Here is a 19,081-nt window from a genome sequence, read left to right on the forward strand (position 1 = left end):
CAGGAAGATTGTGTGTTTGTTGCGCATTCGTATTAATTGAAGTTTATTGATTCACTCATAAGCCTTCAGCCTTTCTCTCCCATTCAGTGAATCTGTAGTGTTGTGTATTCAATTCAGCAGCGAGCGTGTTTTCATTGTGAAGGAATATGTTCGCACAACCTCACTAAATTTGGTTTGTGAAAGGTTTCAAGGGACGTATCCTAGAATGGTCCTGCAAAATCAACAATTCAAATTTAAGTGAAAAAGTGGCAAACAGCCGGCTCTGATACCAATACTTGGAGTGAAACAACCAACTGTTTTAACTCCAGAAGTTGTCAGAACAAATCAACATGTCGGTTAACCCAGAAAATAGGAATTTCTCTGCCAACCAAGATTCCAGTTGGAGAATTGCTGAAAGTCTTTCTAGAACATTCGTTGCACTGAACTTTGTATAGCGGCTGGTGGTGAACATTTTGAACAGAGACTTTAAAATTACATTGCAACGTTGTAAACATTTTTTTTTCAAACGCCCTGTAATCTAGAATTTTAGTAATATAATATTATTTTTTGCTTTTCATTTTTAAATTTTTATTTCCTAGGATCGGTTTTATTTGGTCCACTTATGTAAAAGAGACTCCATACAAAACAAAACGAATATAAGAATCCATCAGTTAGAAAAAAATTAAGAACATGAAAAATAAAGATAACCATACAGAGTGTTCCGGGATGTATTCCCCGAATTTCAGGTACTGATTCAGGACACTAAAATGAGCTAAAAGTCCTTTTGTTTTGTTTTCCTTCTGGACGCCATTTTGTGATTTTCAACAAAAAAATTATTTCTCGGGAGCGGATTAAATTAATTAAATTTGACAAACCTAAGACTAGTGTCTTATTCTACAAATTAAAAAAATTTGAAAACGTCACCTTCAAAATGGTAGCCATCTTAATTTTATTACCTTCAATATCTTTGTAATTATTTGTTTGATCAAATTTTTTCTTATTACAGAGTTTATTAAGCATTTTATTCTGAATAAAATAACACCTCATTTGTAAAAAATAACAAACAATCAAGTTATTGCAAACAATAAACATGGAGTACATTTCTGCACCATAATGCAAGCTGATATATTTTTGCCTGTTTTTATTTCCTCCACTAAATATAATAATAGTAAATTAATAAAAATTATCAGTTAAAACAATATTTAAAAAATCTTACTGAAGGCTATTGTTAGTTCGGTATAGGAGAATGTCTTTAACTAGAAATCATGTAACTACTTACCATCACTTGTGATAGAACTTTTTTATTCATATTAATAAATATAGTTAAAAATATAAGTAAACACACTTTCTTTCTTTCTCCCATTTTAAATGTTGTGTATTTTTACACATTAAACCTCCTAATTTCAATATTACATAATAAGCTGAAAACAAAAAGATGAAATTAATTAATTTTATTATTTTTAATAGTGAACTTTTCTCTACAGTACAAACAATGTGGCATTACACATATGACAGAAAGGGGTCACATAAGTTAGTTGCTTTATTTTGCCTATCTAGAAACATTAATGTGTTATCAATGAATTAATTTCATTGACCTTTTCTTCCAGTGTTTTTAAACATTTTTTACAGTTGCACTAACCTCAAGGATGAGCACACACTGACAATTGGACATTTTAATTTATATTGTTAGTACACTAATGCATCTATCTCAGTTTTTCTTATGTTATGACATGTCAAAAGTAACTGAAGTATAAAGTATTGCTCTGTAACTGAGCAATAGTGCTTAGAAAAATAACTTTCCTGAGAATAAAGTCACTATTCTAAACATACAATAAATAATATCGTCTGCAGAGCTTTATTACTTGCATTTTAGTGAGGTTAGTATACTGAGTGCCTTATGTAAAATTTGTCTTGTTAAAGAGAATAATGGAAAAGCATTCCACAGCCCAGCTGCCTTGCAGGGGTTGGAATAATTCATAGAGCACAGGGAGAAGGTGGAATTGATGGCTAAACAATTCGGCTGGGCCATCAAGACTGGCTGCGATAGGGTCCTACGGCGGCTTCGGCCAATGGACGGACCCTTAGGTAGTGGCCAGTCCGCTGATCGGAGAGTGCCTGGAGCCGTCATGACCGCTGCTTCCGGAAAGCCGTCTGTTAAACGCAGGCAGAAACCCTGGAAAAAGTGTTGCGCGCAAGAGTAGGTCCGCTAGGAGAAGATACCAGCAACACCCTCTAACAGGGATTAACATTGATGATGTGCGTGCTGAGAGTCTGTGGATCTACCGGCGCGCCCGTAATGAGTATATTGGTGTCATCAAGGAAGCAGACTCAAGTTATTGGAAGACCCGAAGCATGAGTTACAGCGCAACCCCTGGCCGCTCGCAAAATCATGTTACCAGCCAAAGCCATTGCAAGTGTTGTCCAGTGTTCGATGCAGGTTTAGTGGTCATGACCGCACTTTAACTTCTGTGGTGACTTACCAGGCATTCCTGGATACTCTGTTTCCAGATGCTTTGGAGGGTAAAGCAGAGGTCGGCATTAGGGCAAAGGGCTTAGCCCTACCTTGATGTATGGGCTGTAGATCCCACAGATATAAATAGAGTGGTTTCTCGAATGGCACTGGGGATTGACCAATTTGACCTGGATATATTATTCCATCTGCTGCATTATAAGAGAGACGCTTGGCAGGCTGTTCTCAGGGTGCCTAAGCTGGGGCTGCTTGCTGACTTGTTGGAAAGTGGCTTTGGTAAGGGTGCTCTTAAAACCTGGTAAGGATCCTACTGAGGTCAGCAGTTATCGACCTGTGGCAATATTGGCAATATGTTTTGCCAATTTTTATAGACATAGAGGCAGCATTTCCTTCATTGTGTTGGCATTCTGCCCTATATGAGTAGGAACGCCGCAATGTTTCCATAGCCCTGCAGGCCGTGGTACGTGACTACTTATCTAACCGTATGGCTCTGTTTACAGATGCACACCTAGTTGTGAAAAATCTGTTACCAGGGGAAATTCGCAGGGTTCCGTTCTCGGCCCCCTGCTGTGGAATGTGGTATTTGACAGATTTCTGGGATTGACATTTCCAGAAGGGGTCGTGGCCCAGACTTTCACCAATGACTGTCTTCTTTTAGTCCGTGGTAACTCACGATCACAGCTAGAAGTAAGCTAGTAACCAAAGATTAATTTAATAAGGTAATACAGTAAAATTAAACATAATTATACTTTTAACTGAAGTTAAAGCTGAACTGAATTCCTTAAAAAACTTATTAAAAAGTTTGTTTAACTTTAGCATCTTATCACAGAATGAGTGCGTATACTGCAGTGTATGTTTCTTAATTCCTGGCCAAAGCCACTGAAAGAACATCATTACCTTAGACATTCCATGTACATAAAATTTAGAATGTTGTATTTGTTACTGTATCAATCCATTATTATATTATATGGAGTACTTTTATATTTTAATCAATATTTTGTTGCCTCAATACTTGTATTATTCATTGAGCAGTAAATCTTTGTTTACATGGGTTGGTAGGATTATAAGGGATGACCTTATAGTTCAAAACAATAATGCTATAAATGTGAACTCTAATTCTATAAATTGTCAGAGCCAAAATAGTAAAAATAAATAAATCATCAAAAGTAATTGTAGCTAAAAATTTTAAATGAAAAGTTTAAAGAAGGTATTGTTTGGATGCTAGCAAATAATAGTTGTTAATAAATCAAATGGTAAGATAAGATTAATTTTCTCCATTGTGTAAGTCTAATTATGCTGGCAGACATTATTTACATAAGTAATTCTAAGTTAATAGAAGAAAAATATACGAACAAACTTCATTTCATGTGCTGATGATATTAATTTCCTTATAAGGAAAATATATTTACTTGAATGTTGAATATTTTAAGCATGGTTTTCAAGATATAACATATACTTATATAAGATATATTACTTCCAAAACCATAGTCTATAAATTAATATTACTAAAACTACAGAAAAAACAAATAAAAAATCTTACTTACAAATAAGAATATTTATATTCAGTATCTGTTTTAACTGGAAACCTCATATTGATATTTGTAAATATAGGAGTATTAAATGGTAATATTTATTTTTTTTAGGTTTTAAATAAGTAAATAGATAAATAATTATTACTACAAGTGATTCACTTTGCTCCAGCGTTCAAGTCCTAGTAAAGTCAGTTATTTTTACACGGATTTGAATACTAGATCATGGATACCGGTGTTAGATACCAACTGGTGGTTGGGTTTCAATTAATCACACATCTCAGGAATGGTCAAACTGAGACTGCACAAGACTACACTTCATTTATACTTGTACATATCATCCTCTGAAGTTTAGCTGAACGGTAATTACCAGAGGGTAAACAGGAAGTGAAAGAAGGTGATTTACTTTGCAATTATTTATCCAATATCATCAAATTAAAGAGTTTTATGGAGTCTTATAAGGTAAAACAATCATTAATATAGAATTTTAAAATTATAGATAATGACTAATTACACATAATGTAGGATTTTAAGAATTTTAGAGAAAACGTTTTAAAACAAATAAAATACTGACAATTTGTTGTTTATATAATCATTCTTTAGTATTTAATTTTTATTTTATGTATCATATGTTACTTCCTTAAAAATTGTAATAAAAATTGAACATGATTAAAAAGATACTGGCTAACTGATTGCTGATACTGATTAACTGATGATTACTGATATAGATTGAACATGATTAAATTTTTAGCTTAAGTATATACTTGTAATTATATTTCTACAACTTCACAATGAATATCATAGAATTACTATTTAAAAATATATCCTATCCTATCCTATATCCTATATCCTATCCTTGTGATTAATAATTAAAACTCTTCCCTCATTTATAGCAACTAATTTAGAAAAATATTTCTGAAGTCAATCACATGAAAGAGTAAAAATTAAAAAAAATGATTAAAGCTTTAATTAATTGAGAGTGCTTTTTATTATCTTTTCAAATTTATCATTATAATTCTTGTATCCCTACATTTATTTTTTTCAAAGAATTTATTAACTCTCTCTAATGCTGAAGCTCCTACACTAAAATTTACAATTTTAGATTAAAGTATTCCTGAAAAGCAAAACAGACATATTTTGTAGCCAATTTTTTAGATTCATAAGATCATGTAAAAATTCAGCAAGGTAATTTTTTTTATTTCACGACATAAAAGAAATAATATTTACTTATATTATTATATTATTACTTTACTGACCTCTGTGGTGGAATGTTAGTGTCTGTAAAGTTCTGTCAGGCTTAGCATTTTTTCATTTACTATCATTTATTAAATTTTATCTCTCATCAAAAAAAAGTACAGTATTAGTAATAAGGAGTTAGCTTTCAAATGCAAGTGTGTATAAAGTAATAATTTATTTTTTTTAAGTAATTAATGTTAGTTTTGCTTTACAAAATATTACTTTGTATTTATTTTTGGAATTACAAGTTTTTTTTTTTGTAACTAGTGATAAGGTTTTTCTGTACTGTTAATTTATTTTTTGTGATAAAAATTTATTGTAGAAAATATACACATTATCAATTTGTTGTTACCTTTCCTCGCTTATCTACTTTATTAACTGGCGATTTAAAGAAATGAAAATCTGTATTGAAACAAAACTAAAATAAAACATGTAAAAACCTCAAAACTGAAAATAAATTTTAATAATTGTTCTGTTAGGTTTTGTGTTTTCATTTCATTTGTTGATGAATAAACGTATGTTAAATCAAAATTAAAATAGTTGAAACACAAATAATATGTTAGAAAATTTAACTACCTTAATCAATGCTGGTTAAAAAAACAACTTTACAAATTAAAAACTAGAATAACAAACTTAGAAAATGTTTTTAAGTTCCTACATCACATATGGTATTACATAATCATCGAACAGAATAAAATATGTAGATTTCTTATAACTTTTCAGACACAGCTTAGGTAAAAATCAGCAGGTACCACAGCAAGAAATAAAATAAGGTTATAGGTCAAGTTGGTTGAATCGCCCAATGAAAGATTGACTCAGCAGTAATAAGTCACTTGTGTTAGAAAATAATCCTCATCAACAATACTAAATTTATTCAGCTGTTATTGGGTTGGGCTGTAGATCACAAATCTCCACTTAACTCTCACTCTTCACCATTCCTTCTCAAAAAATGTTTAACTAAGAACCAAAAAATTTTGAATATCATATATGATTATGTGCCACATTACTTTACTGATCAAACAAATGTACTCAGTGTTACGATGTGATATTTAATATTACTCGAATATAAGACACAACTAATATTAACTATTTCTATATATGTAGTGTATAGCTACAAGCAACTTAATAAAATTAGCTAGTGGAATTTTCTATCACTCTTAGAAAGATTTGTAAAAAAATTAAACCACTTGAATAAAGAAAAAAAAGAATTAAAAAAATATATATATATACTTTAAAAAGTACATTTCAAAATTTCAATTTCACATTTCAAACACTTTTTTCTAAAGTGAAATTACCTAACAGTTCATTAGTCTTTAATAACTACCAAATATTGTTTAACTGTAGTGAGAGACAGGAGCTTATTAATTAAATGAAGGTTAGGCTGTTGACATTTTGTTTTCTTCACACCATTTAATTAGCTGATAAGCTGAAAATGTTGCAGAAATAAAAGGTTGTAAAGAGGTGCTGTTTTTCATGATAAAATTATTTTATTATTAATGAAATAGCATAATGATTTAACAATGAAAAAATGTCAAGCTGAAAAAAGAAATTGTAGTAATCCTATTATTATTATTATTATTAACTGTAATACTTACCTTAATATTTATTTTCTATAAATGTAAATTTAACAAAAATAAATTTTGTTTATAAGTAATGAACGAGTTCAACTGAGTTTAATTCAAAAAATTATTATTAGGTCTATGCTATCTTGGAGGAATATTGAATTATTAAAAATAATTTTCTAGATACAAGCTAAGACATGCTTAGTTATAATAGATAAATATTATTCTGCTTTATCTGAAAACTAGTAATTCGTTAAGTTATTGCTTAATTTTATTTAATCAGAACATAATGTTATAATAATATGATAAGAAAGACATCTATCAGTTGTTTGTAGCAGAGAAAATTAGTTACATAGATTAGAAATTTTAAATTTGTTAATTCAAAAATCTTATTTACTTCATGCAAAATCCTTGATTTCTATAATAATTTTCTTTTTTTTTTAAATGTTCCAGTTAACTGTCTCATTGCCTTTTCATGATATAACGCTTTATAACAAACTGAATTTGGCCTAAACACATTTTGGTAACTGATTTAATATAATTACAGTCCAAGGTATTATTACAATTACTGTTGTAAATATATGATATAAACATATCTTTCTCTAACATAATTACACTACACATTGACAACTACAGAATTGTTAGAGATGAACTAAAGCTTAAAACAACAATTTTTTTTCCTGTCTTTATAAGAAATTATTTTTCTGTCACTTACCACTGCTCTTTTCTTGAATTGTGGCTTTGTTAGTATCATAGGAAGTAGATAGATCATGTAATTGGTTTTTTATTGGTGATATTTAAAAAATATTTAAATAGTAAGTGGTAATTTTAATTTTTTTTTATATTATGAAACATTAAATGTTAATCTTTCACAGTAAATCTATAATTCTATTAAACTTAATATGTTTTTAAGAGTTTCTTTTAATTGTTTTCAAAATAGTTAATGAGTTATATTCAGATTTAATAACAATTATTGTGGTGAGAATGATACTGCCCAACACACTGTGTACTACTGTCATAGGTGAGATGAGATCCAGAGAAACCTTGGGCTACAAAGACTCACGCCTGAAGAGACGATGCCATTCATGTTGACGGGCAGGTGTGAATGGAATCTGATTGTGACTGTGGTGACCAGAATAACTGGTACAAAAGAGAAGGATGCCAGGGACTGGGATGGAGTGTAAGGATTTGGGTAGGGATTTCTGAGGGTAACCCTGCTCATGAGATTGTGGCTTGCTTTGGTGGGCCACTCTCGATGAGTGACCGAGGACCCCTCAAGCTTGGGTACTAAAAGATCAGAATCCTGGCTGGGGCACCCTGGTTAAAGGCATGGCAAAGTGAAGACCGAGTCCTGACCTGCCGAGTGAATGACTCCCATGGGGCACAACTTTGTCGGATCTCAAAAGGTTTGAGGCAAGGCACCCACTGAGGTTGTGCAATGCTTTAAAAAGCAGGACCAATCTCAGTGGTAAAGGGAAAAAACAAGCTTACTCTTATAGGATAAGGATATTAAAAAAAAGTAAATTTATAGATATTGAAAAAATAATTCCAAAAGTGATCACTTTTGACTTGACAACTATAAGAGAGATTTCATGTGTATAAGATCCATCATTCTGAAAAACAGCTTCTGTTCCTGAACCTAAGATTTCTGTTGTTTCTCAAAAAAAATTTTCATGTTTTAAGTTCATAACCTTAAACAAGAAACCAGAGAAAATTTTAAAAATTCAGGAAACTGTTAAATTTGGCATCTAGGTTATTGTATTGTTACAGATGTTGAGGGCAATGCTAGGAAGGGCAGGAAATAACACTCAGATCAGTTATTGTAATAATAGAGGAAATGTTTAAAAATATTGTGGAAATTTTACACAGTACCTTCATCTGATGTAATAATAAATACATGATATAACAGTTACATGAAGGTACCAAATAATAAAATAACTGTAGAACAAAGAATAATTTTGATGGTATAATTATAATTTTTTGAGTACTTCTTATTTACATGTTAGCCAGCCTCCGTGGCGTGAGTGGTAGCATCTCGGCCTTTCACCCGGAGGTCCTGGGTTTGAATCCTGGTCAGGCATGGCATTTTTTCATACGCTACATTTCCATATCCCATGCACAGGCTTCAAGCTTATTGTGGTGATGTCATCAAACAACCAAAAAAAAAAAAAAAGTTTAAACAATTTGGGATGTTTCATTACTTTTTTATTAGAATTATTTAAAAACTTATCAAGAAAGTTTTCTGAAAAAATAAAATTTTTGATTTTTCTTAAAAAGATGTTCTGTGCTGATTTTAAAGAAAACAGTTCCGTTGTTGGATTGGCAAAGAAGCGAATATTGCTATTTTTATTTGTATGAAGTATTGTAATTGCAAAAAAAATTTGATTTTCAGATTTCAATGGAAATATCCATTTTGACCATCCCTAAATCCATTTTGACTGGTTTTGGCATGATGTCTGTACATATGTATGCATGTATCTCACATTACTCAAAAACGATTAGCCGTAAAATGTTGTATTTAGGACTGTTGTAACATCTACTTGTGCACCTCCCCTTTTGATTGCAATCAACTGGGCCAAAAATGTGTATACAGTCAGACCTCTAAATAAAGCGGAATTTCAATTTTGAAACATTTGAATGATTTCTTAGCTGCAGTAATATGCCCTCGTTGAGAGCTTATCATAGCATAAAGACATTATGATATGTCTATGGGTAATGATATGAGTGGCAATTATTTTCATTGGTTCTAGAGTTGTAGCCAAATAAAATTCTAATTAATAAAATATTTGGATCTTACAACTTCATATACACATTTTTTTGTTAACTTTTTTTTTTGTAATTTAAATGTATTGATTTAGTAATCAATGTATATCAAATATGTAATAATATTATACATAATTATTAACCTCTGATAGTAAACATTTTTTTGACAGTAAATAATAATTCAATAAAAAAAAATATCAGAAGTGAAATAAAATTTTATCTACTTATAATTTTAATACAAAAATGTTACAATCAGAGGTTAATAATTATTATAATAAATCAATATATTTAAATTAAAAAAAAAATTATAAAAAAATATGTATATGAAGTTGGATTTGAACCGATGTGTGCATGGTTATGGATACAGATCCTACACATTTTCACTTACTACACCACATATCTATTTGAGTGATGTGAAATAAAATTAATATATAAACTGCTGATAAGGACACCACAAAAAAATGTGATTCAATGTGCTGTCCATCACAATGAAATTGTGTAACTGTCCATTTTATTAAAGAATTGGAGGTTTGTATCTCACTTTCAAATGAAATAAGTTTAAATAAATGAAGTGCAGCAAAAAATGTGTATATGTAATTTATAAGCGTACAAGGATGTAATGTGGACACCACCACATCAGATTTTTTAACAATAGTGATTAAATATTTTTATTAAAGCTTCATAAATATAATCATCTGATTTAATTAAAATTTTTATTTACTAATAATTATTCTACGTGATTCATATTTATGGGCACCAAACAATGAACTGACAGTCAATTTGTGTGTCTTGAAAACTCATCGTGACTTTTTGAGGAAGCTCTAAGATAGGACATTATACTTCAGATGGGGAATACAGATAGGCATAACAAATATTTAATAATGGTGACAAAACAGTACAATTTTATATGTTGCAAATCAAATCAATACGATTAATACATAAGAAGTTGTCATTTAACAAATATCCAAAAATTTAACTCTAGGCAATAGAAGTATTACTATTATTTATGGGAATTATATCCATACATGACAGAACTTAATTATTTTGATCTTTAAATCTTCCATCAGTCTGAATATTATTAATTTTAATTAGTTTGGGTTACCAGTGTTTGCTGTACAACAAAATACAGTAATACAAAATTAATTTTTCAAATATGATATTCAATTTGGAAAAAAATATTCACATGTAAACTTAAATATTTATGAAAGTAGAACAAATATGGTTAAAAATGTTTCTTTCCAATTACAACTGTTATATTAAGAATTAAAAAATAAGATATGCTTCAACATTTTTAAAGAAAGTCTTTTATTAGGACTTTATTATTATTATACATTTACATTAGGACTAATTTAATATTAACCATCATTTGGTTATGCTATCTGTGGAACTATGCATTCAAACAAACCTATTCACAATTTATCCTACTTTTCTAAGGTCACTTCACTTCCAGGTCTGAGGATGAGACGAATGATTTTTAGCGTGTGTGAAAATGCTGTGCCTGACCATATATCAAAATAACTGATATATGAGGATGGATCAATAAGTACCCATGTTAGTAATGAAAATGCAAGTTTTACAGAATTTTTTTTTTATTTTTCAACATAATCTCCTTTTAGGTGGATACACTTTCCCAAAGTCCCTGCCATTTTTTTAAACCCTCTAAAAAATTTGATTTGTCAAACTCTTCAAAATAGACTTCTGTCTCAACGATAACCTCTTTGAGCTGAATCTTTTTCCCGCGAGTCACATTTACATGTTGGATAACAGTAAGAAGTCACAGGAAGCCAGATTGGGGGAGTATGGCAGATATGACAGCAATATGTAGCGCAATTCATGCAATTTGGCCATGATGATTCCAGATGAGTGAACTGGTGCAATGTTGTGATGAAATAGCACCTTTTTCTTTGCTAAGTGGTGCCATGTCTGTTTCAATTTCTCGTTGAATCGGTCCAATAATTCACTGTAGTACTATCACATGATTGTGCTTCCTTTTTCCTGAAAGACTATGAGAATTATTCTGTTTGCATTCCAAAAATTTATAGCCATGATCTTTCTGGCCAACAGGACCATTTTGGCTGTCTTTGGAGCAGATTCGTCTAGAAAAACCCATTGTTTTGACTGTTTTGTCTCTGGCATATAGTAATGGATCCAGGTTTCATCAACTGTGATGACTTGATGTAAAAACTCCTACGAATTTCGCTTAAAGAGGTCCAAACACTGCTTTGAAGTTGACAGCCGTATCCGCTTGTCCAAAGTGAGCAATTGCAGCATCCATCGTGCTAACACCTTTCTCATTCTTAAGTTATTAGTAAAATGTTTACTGCTGTTCCATACAAAACACCTACAGCTGCTACTTCGTGTCTCAGTAACCATGTCTGCTGGGTAACCTGGGTGCTACTCATCAAAAAGAGATGTACAGCCACGTTTAAATTTGTTAAACTAATATCTCACACTTGTCATCTTTTATTACTTTATCGAAAAACAACAAATACATTTAATACAATGGCTGTCAAATAAAAACCAACCTATGAATCAGTCTGAAATTTTGTACAGCACTGTTTGATAGATGGTAGCATACTGTAGTAATGCCAAGTTTCCACAGCAACATCACCTGTCTTTAAACATGGGTTACTTATTGATCCACCTTCGTATAACTGGTAGAACAGTTTTAAAGTGCACTTTCTCAATACTGAAATTTTGAAGACAAACTTTGGATTCTACTAATAGATCATTAAAATATGACAGTCAGCTGACAGACTTTGTGTTATTTCAATTGACCAAGAAATATGTCAGAAATTATGTATCTATGTTTTTCTGCTCAGTTACTTCAGTTTTTCAAAAACTGCTCATGTCCAGCAGAGTTAAAGAGTGTAAAAAAATAAAAAGGCACATTTTGACGTTATTTTCTTTATTTTAATAAATAAATTACAGTAGTTAAAATATCGAGAAATACAATTCTTTTTTTTTATTGTTATTAATATTATTTATTTTTATTAGACAATACTACTGGACATTATGTATTTTTTTTTTTTAAATATTACATCGCACTCAACCAATAAACAGAATCATTCAAAAAATGTGTTCATACACAAAAATTTCTACGCTGGTAGTTTTAAATGATTTAATCTCAAGTTCATTGATAAAGAATCTAGAAAATATATGTATAAATAGTATGACCTATGTTTTAAAACGTTTTGGTGCACACATTCATAAGTAAATAAAAATAATAATTAATAAAAAATTAATACAATATTCACAATAATTACATATTATATATATATATTTATTTTACTCAGAATCATTAATATTAATATAAAAACTATTTTTCTACACTAAAATTATAGCTGCCAATAATATAAATAATTAAATAAAAATATATAATTAAACACATATTAATTATTAATATGTAAAATAATATATAAACATTTGAAATACTGCAACAATTAATTAATTTGACTAAAATAATTTAAAAAGAAAAAATAATAAGTTTAAGGAATGTATACATATAAGAGTAGTATAAATGCTGTTACATAGTACATGGTACACAATTAGAATAGTACTTTATATATACAAGTAGTTCATGATGGTAACATTAATAATGTTATGGAATGTAAAGAAAAATTTTTTAATTTAATAACAATAAAATGAATAAATTATAACAATTATAGTGAAGTCCCAGTCACTGGAAATTACCATTAAATACAAATGGTGCGAAAGTTAAACGTAACCTAAGTTAGGTTAGCTACCTTGAATAAAAAGAAATCTTTGATATTAATATCCATAGGAACAACTTTTAATTTAAATAGAAACAATGAAAAAATTGTAATATGCTAAACAAGAATTGTACTTAATTAAGCATACATGTACTTCAGAAATGTATTTAGTAAATAATACTTACAAAAGAAAAAGTGCAGTTGATGAAAATATATTTTAGAGAATGACCTTCATTGAGTATTAGTTTGGGCTATGTGCATTACTATGAAACCATTCTATATTTAAATAGAAGGGGTTCTGAATAATTTTCTCTCCTGGCTATGGTTTAAATTCAACCTTTAACTTCATTATCTGTTCAGTCTTCCAACATCAACAGTTAGAAGGGCTGATTTTTCTTTACAAGGATTTTCATTGGCAACTTCCTTCGCCTATTACTACTGTCTGTTTGCATGTTCCTTGTTTGAATTCTCTTAACACGTGCCTCTGCATCTTGCACAACCACTCCCATCTCACCTTATGATAGATGTGTCATTCCAGAATCTCATTTGAGTAATCAAATCGATTTCTTTCATGCATTTCTAGGATTTTCCAAAAATGTAAAAAAAATTGTTTTACTTAATACTTTTTATGTTTTCTTGATTTTTTACTTCTTGTTTGTTTTTCAATAGTGATTATAATTTGAAATTAGGGAATATTAGGAACTGCTTGCTGTATGTGAATATTGGTGTATGGACTATAATGATTATATATCATTATAGTCCACTGGACTATATGATTACTTGGTGTATGATGATAATGAAGCAATAGTGGATCTATTACTTCATATATATATATATATATTTTTTTTTTTTCTTTCTAAAGTTGATCTTTTCAAGACCCATATTACCTCTGTACTAATAATTATTGTATATATAAAACAGATTCAACTTGATCCACGAATTACACAACTGGATAAAATAAAATCACACGCCTATTTTTTCATACAATTTCTACAATAGCGCTTGCAGCAATCTGCATCTTCAGTTGTAGATGTTTTATTTTTATAAAATATTTAGTGTTAAATTACATAATAAAGTCAAAATTAAAAATAAAAGTATAATAAATTAAAATATATAAAAAATTAAAAAAAAATAAAATTTAGAAATTTATTAAAGGAAGTATAAAAAAGTTAAAATTATTATTAAAAATATGATGTCAAGTATTATAAAATGAAATAAAATATAATATACTACATGTGTTTGGCAATGTAGTACATTATATTTTATTTATTTTATAATACTTTACATCATATTTTTATATGCAATTTTTAATTATAATAATTTTAACATTTTTATACTTCCTTAAATAAATTTTAAAATTTTAATTTTTTATACATTTATACTTTAATTTTGAGTTTAATATGCAATTTAGCACTAAATATTTTATAAAAAAAATAAAATCTACAAAAGAAGATTGCAGGTTGTCACATGAAAGTGCTATTGTGGAGTGTATAAAAAAATGAGGTGAGTGTCATTTTATTTTATTCAATTCTGTACCTGGGTGGATCAAGTTGAATTTATTTTATATATTTACAATATATATATATTCTGGTAGTGACAGTTTTCTGTACGCACACTTTACTAGGGCCTATGGCTGTTCTAGTGTAAAACAATATATAATTATATTAATAAATTGATTATTTTTATAATGAAGAAAATACATTAAATCTGAATAAAATTAAACATTTATATAATTTTATGATATGTTTATCATACAGAAGTTAAATTATTGTTCTATTTCTATATTTAACTATTTAATTTTTAAATTAGTTTCTGTATTACAAAGTAATTTTATTAACTATTCTTTCAAATTTATGGTGTACATTTTCTTCCAAAGAAATGCAGGAGTAATATTTCAATGACTACATCTTCAGCTTTCTTCTGTACTTAAATAGAATTAGTTCGCCAGCACATGAAAATATCAGGCATAAATGTTGGCCACAAAAGGGTTAAAATGAACCTTTTGTTGAAAATGAAACCATACTTCATTACTGATTAAACTTTCTAGATTTTTATCTATATTTTTGTCTTTATAACAAGACATCCATGTCTTGTTATAAAATAAAACTGAATAGTGTATTTTATAATCAGTAGAAGTTATTTCATTCTTTAATATCTTCAAATATTCTAATATTTTAACATAAAAAATTAAGTGAAAATCTTAGATATCCCCTATCGTCAGATGCTATTTTGTCAAGTAGAAAAACAAACATGGGACTCAACTACATTTTAAATTAAAAAAAAAACACAAAAAAATTAAATTGGCAGCTATTTATATTTACTATTTTATTTATTTAAGTATGTAATTAAAAATTTATTGAATTGTATTCCTTAATAAATAATATATTAAAAAAAAAATTATTTCTTTTAAATTACTGAACTACAAAAATATCACGAGGAAAAAACAAAATTGAAAGCAATTATGATGATGTGGATGTGGTTTCAATTATAAATAACATACATATTTTTTAAGTAGGTATAAACATACATTATTACATTATATAAAAAATTATCAAATAAACCGAGACACATAGAGAAGAAATGTTGAAAACTAAACATTTTAAATCTAATTTGAAAAAGAATATATATAATATTAGGTATGAGGTAAGTAAATTATTTTGTATTATTATTAAAGAACTTTTAATAAATTTTATTATCTCATTCTTGTTAATTTGGTTATATTAGAAATAGCTTTTTGATTATGTCATTAAAAAAAAGACATTAATTTTATAACAGACTGAAAAAAAATGATGTGATAATATATACGTATAAAAGATGAAATATTCTTTCTCTTTAATGATAAGACTATTATAAAATTTTATAATTTTATTTAACAGCAAAAAATTAAAAAAAACAAAAGACTTCTAAAAATTACACAGTACGTATAGAAGCTTACAAACTGTTAGCAGCTAAAATAGTATTACATATTACAGTAACAATTTCTTTTTTATATATATTTATACATTAACCATACTTTATAATTTATTATAATTCTTATTAGACGCCACATGCTTCTATAATTAACAGTACACTGAACAAATATTATAACAACGCAAAGCAACATCCAAGCTACAACAGTGGAAAATACAACAAGATAATGCTTAGAAACATATTTTTTGTTATTATTATTTTAGTGAGTGCCTTAAAATAATTTTAATTACTGGACTTTACAATAGGATATAATTATTAATATTATTATTATCATTATCATTATTATTATATATCATAATAATAAATACTATTGACTATTAACCATGGCTAGGTATTTTAACGGCTGAATAGAGGAACCTAACTCCCTAAAAATATATATAAATATATATATGTATTTATAGCATTTTAACTACTTATATAATAATGTACATTTATCTAAATCTTCAGTATTAAATAGCCTAGATACAAGTAGTATCATATATATACATACATGTTAACGTATATACGTATATATGATTATTTATTTTATATTAATATTAAAAAATATTCATTTTATTTATTTATATCAGATGCTGTACAAATATTCTATAATCTATTAAAAAATTAAAGCTATCAAATTTTATTAATATGGATAAAAATAAAAAATGGAAAAAAAGGATTTATTACATACTTTAATAAAAAAAATAATAAATTAAATCTAAATTTAACAGTTTATTTGTAATGTAAAGATTAGTTTTTTTTATTACGTATATAAATCTATTTACTTTTATTTTATTGCAGATCTTCCGATTGGAAATTTCAATTATTTCATTAACGATCCTATTGCAGTCAGTTGTATCATTTTTTTAATACTTAAATTAAGTAAAATATGACAAAGAAATACCAAGCATATTTCTTGAAGATATTGCTTTAAAATCATTACAACAAAATAAATATTCAACTCAACTTAACTACTGAAAAGTATATTTATCAAATTTTTTGCTTACATTTAAAACTACATACAATAATTAAATGATGTCTGTATGCTTCTCGTGAGTAGATAGTATAACAGATTGAAGATTACAAAAACATTTACAGTTTGTTTTTAATTCGAAAAATTTCTGTAATGATTTCTATAATTTTTTATTATTAAGAATAAAATAATCCCAAAAAACTTCAGAAAAGAATTTAAACTGTAAAACTTTAAAAAGTAATAAATTTTCTCTATCATGCAGTAGTTGAATTATAAATAACTTGACAATGCTTTTTTAATTCATTTATTCCATTTAATACACTCACTATATTGAGTAGATGTAATGAATTTAATTAAAATAAAAAAATAAAAACAAAAACTAACCAAAACTTCTCATTGAAGAAGAGTATTACATACCTTGTGTTGGTAACACACATTTTTATTAACCCTTGCAAATACAGGAATTACAACTACATTATATAAAAATTGACTGCACAAGAGAAAATTCAATCAAGTAGAAAAATAAGTTTTAATAAAAGTGTATTACTTTTATATTTACTATTATGATTCAAATGATTAACACAGTTTTATCTTTCTAAAACATTATGAAGCTTTTTATACAAAAGAAAGAAATTTTTCTTTTAGATTACAAAGGATTTTGTTACACTGCAAAGTTGGAGTCATAATATATGTGGTTGATAAAGCTCTATTAATGTAAGTAAACATTAAAATTTATTACAATGTGTTACTGATTTTTATAGAAATTCAGTGATCTCTGTAGAAAATTTTAGAGTACTATTTTGTAATATAAATTTTTTTTGGGCACAGTTTTTTCTTTTGTGTATTAAAAATAAAATTAAAAAACCATTAGAATGAAATATATAATAATAATAATAATATTGATACAAATATTGAATACAAAATTGTGCAAACACAAGTCAATTAATATAATCAATTAATAATAAATATATTCTAAAAAACACTTACACACACAAATACACTTCAATCAATTATATTAATAATATCACGAAAGGTAAAAAAAACTTAACATGGGATAGATATGGCGAGGGGGAAAGAGATACAGTGAGAAAAAAATTATTACATTTTACATTAATACAATTAATACATCTATACATTAATTAATTATAATTAATACACATTTTATAATTAGTTTACAACTTTGTGAAGGAATCAAATCAGATGATCATCTAACAAATGTTTACAACAATTTTATTATAATTATTTTTAAAAATTAATTTTAACCACTGTCACATTTACAAGTTTATATCATACATAAATATAAACCTCCATCATTAATCAGTTTTATATGAATACATATTTTATGTAATGAAATGGGGGAGAGGTAAACAAAAGTATAGACATTTTAAATTAACGATAAGTAATGATCAAATATTAAGAAACTGAACTTTTTCCATTAAAATTTGACATATAACAAACAAAATTATTTTGCACCTTAAAAATTTTAAATTACTAATTAATTAATTTAAAAAACTTAATTAATTAATAATTATTAATAATATATTTTAATTAAGTACTTGGTTCCTCTATACAGCAAAATTAAAAGTTTTTTTTATTTTATCAAAATACCCTTGGATCTTCTTACTAAATCAGATCCACTAAACGGCAAATGGAGGTACAAAATATACAATATGGCTGCAGTTTCTTCTTCATATTCTTCTGCTTTAACTCCTTTTTTTAACCTAAGAAATAGCTCCCCCTTTTTCAATTCTTTATTTTTTCCTGAAAAAAAAGAAATTATAATTAACCTCCTTTTATTTGCGATCTTTTTGATAACCTCTTTTTTGTTTTTGCAATTTTTCTGATTCTTAGACAAAATATAGTGAGAGAGAAATAAGCTGTGTAAACAAAAGAATTATAACATTTTT

The 19,081-nt window shown here is 27.7% G+C and overlaps 2 protein-coding genes across 2 annotated transcripts in view; both read right to left on the reverse strand.

The window, feature by feature from the left end:
• Positions 1-6,906, reverse strand: part of fs(1)N (female sterile (1) Nasrat) — a 120,530-nt gene extending 113,624 nt beyond the window's left edge. The window contains exons 1-2 of the mRNA XM_075377087.1: positions 6,810-6,906; positions 1,259-1,400 (exon numbers count right to left, since the gene is read on the reverse strand). Of these exons, the coding sequence (XP_075233202.1) occupies positions 1,259-1,342 (84 nt within the window). The 5' untranslated portion in view covers positions 1,343-1,400; positions 6,810-6,906. The remainder of the gene's footprint in view (positions 1-1,258; positions 1,401-6,809) is intronic.
• Positions 6,907-12,430: 5,524 nt separating this feature from the next.
• The window catches only part of Appl (amyloid-beta-like protein), a 137,842-nt gene continuing 131,191 nt past the window's right edge, over positions 12,431-19,081 (reverse strand). The window contains exon 12 of the mRNA XM_075377867.1: positions 12,431-18,935. The gene's annotated coding sequence lies outside the window, so the exon portion shown is untranslated. The remainder of the gene's footprint in view (positions 18,936-19,081) is intronic.

Source organism: Lycorma delicatula, chromosome 10, assembly GCF_047948215.1.
Source record: "Lycorma delicatula isolate Av1 chromosome 10, ASM4794821v1, whole genome shotgun sequence".
Lineage (NCBI taxonomy): Eukaryota > Metazoa > Arthropoda > Insecta > Hemiptera > Fulgoridae > Lycorma > Lycorma delicatula.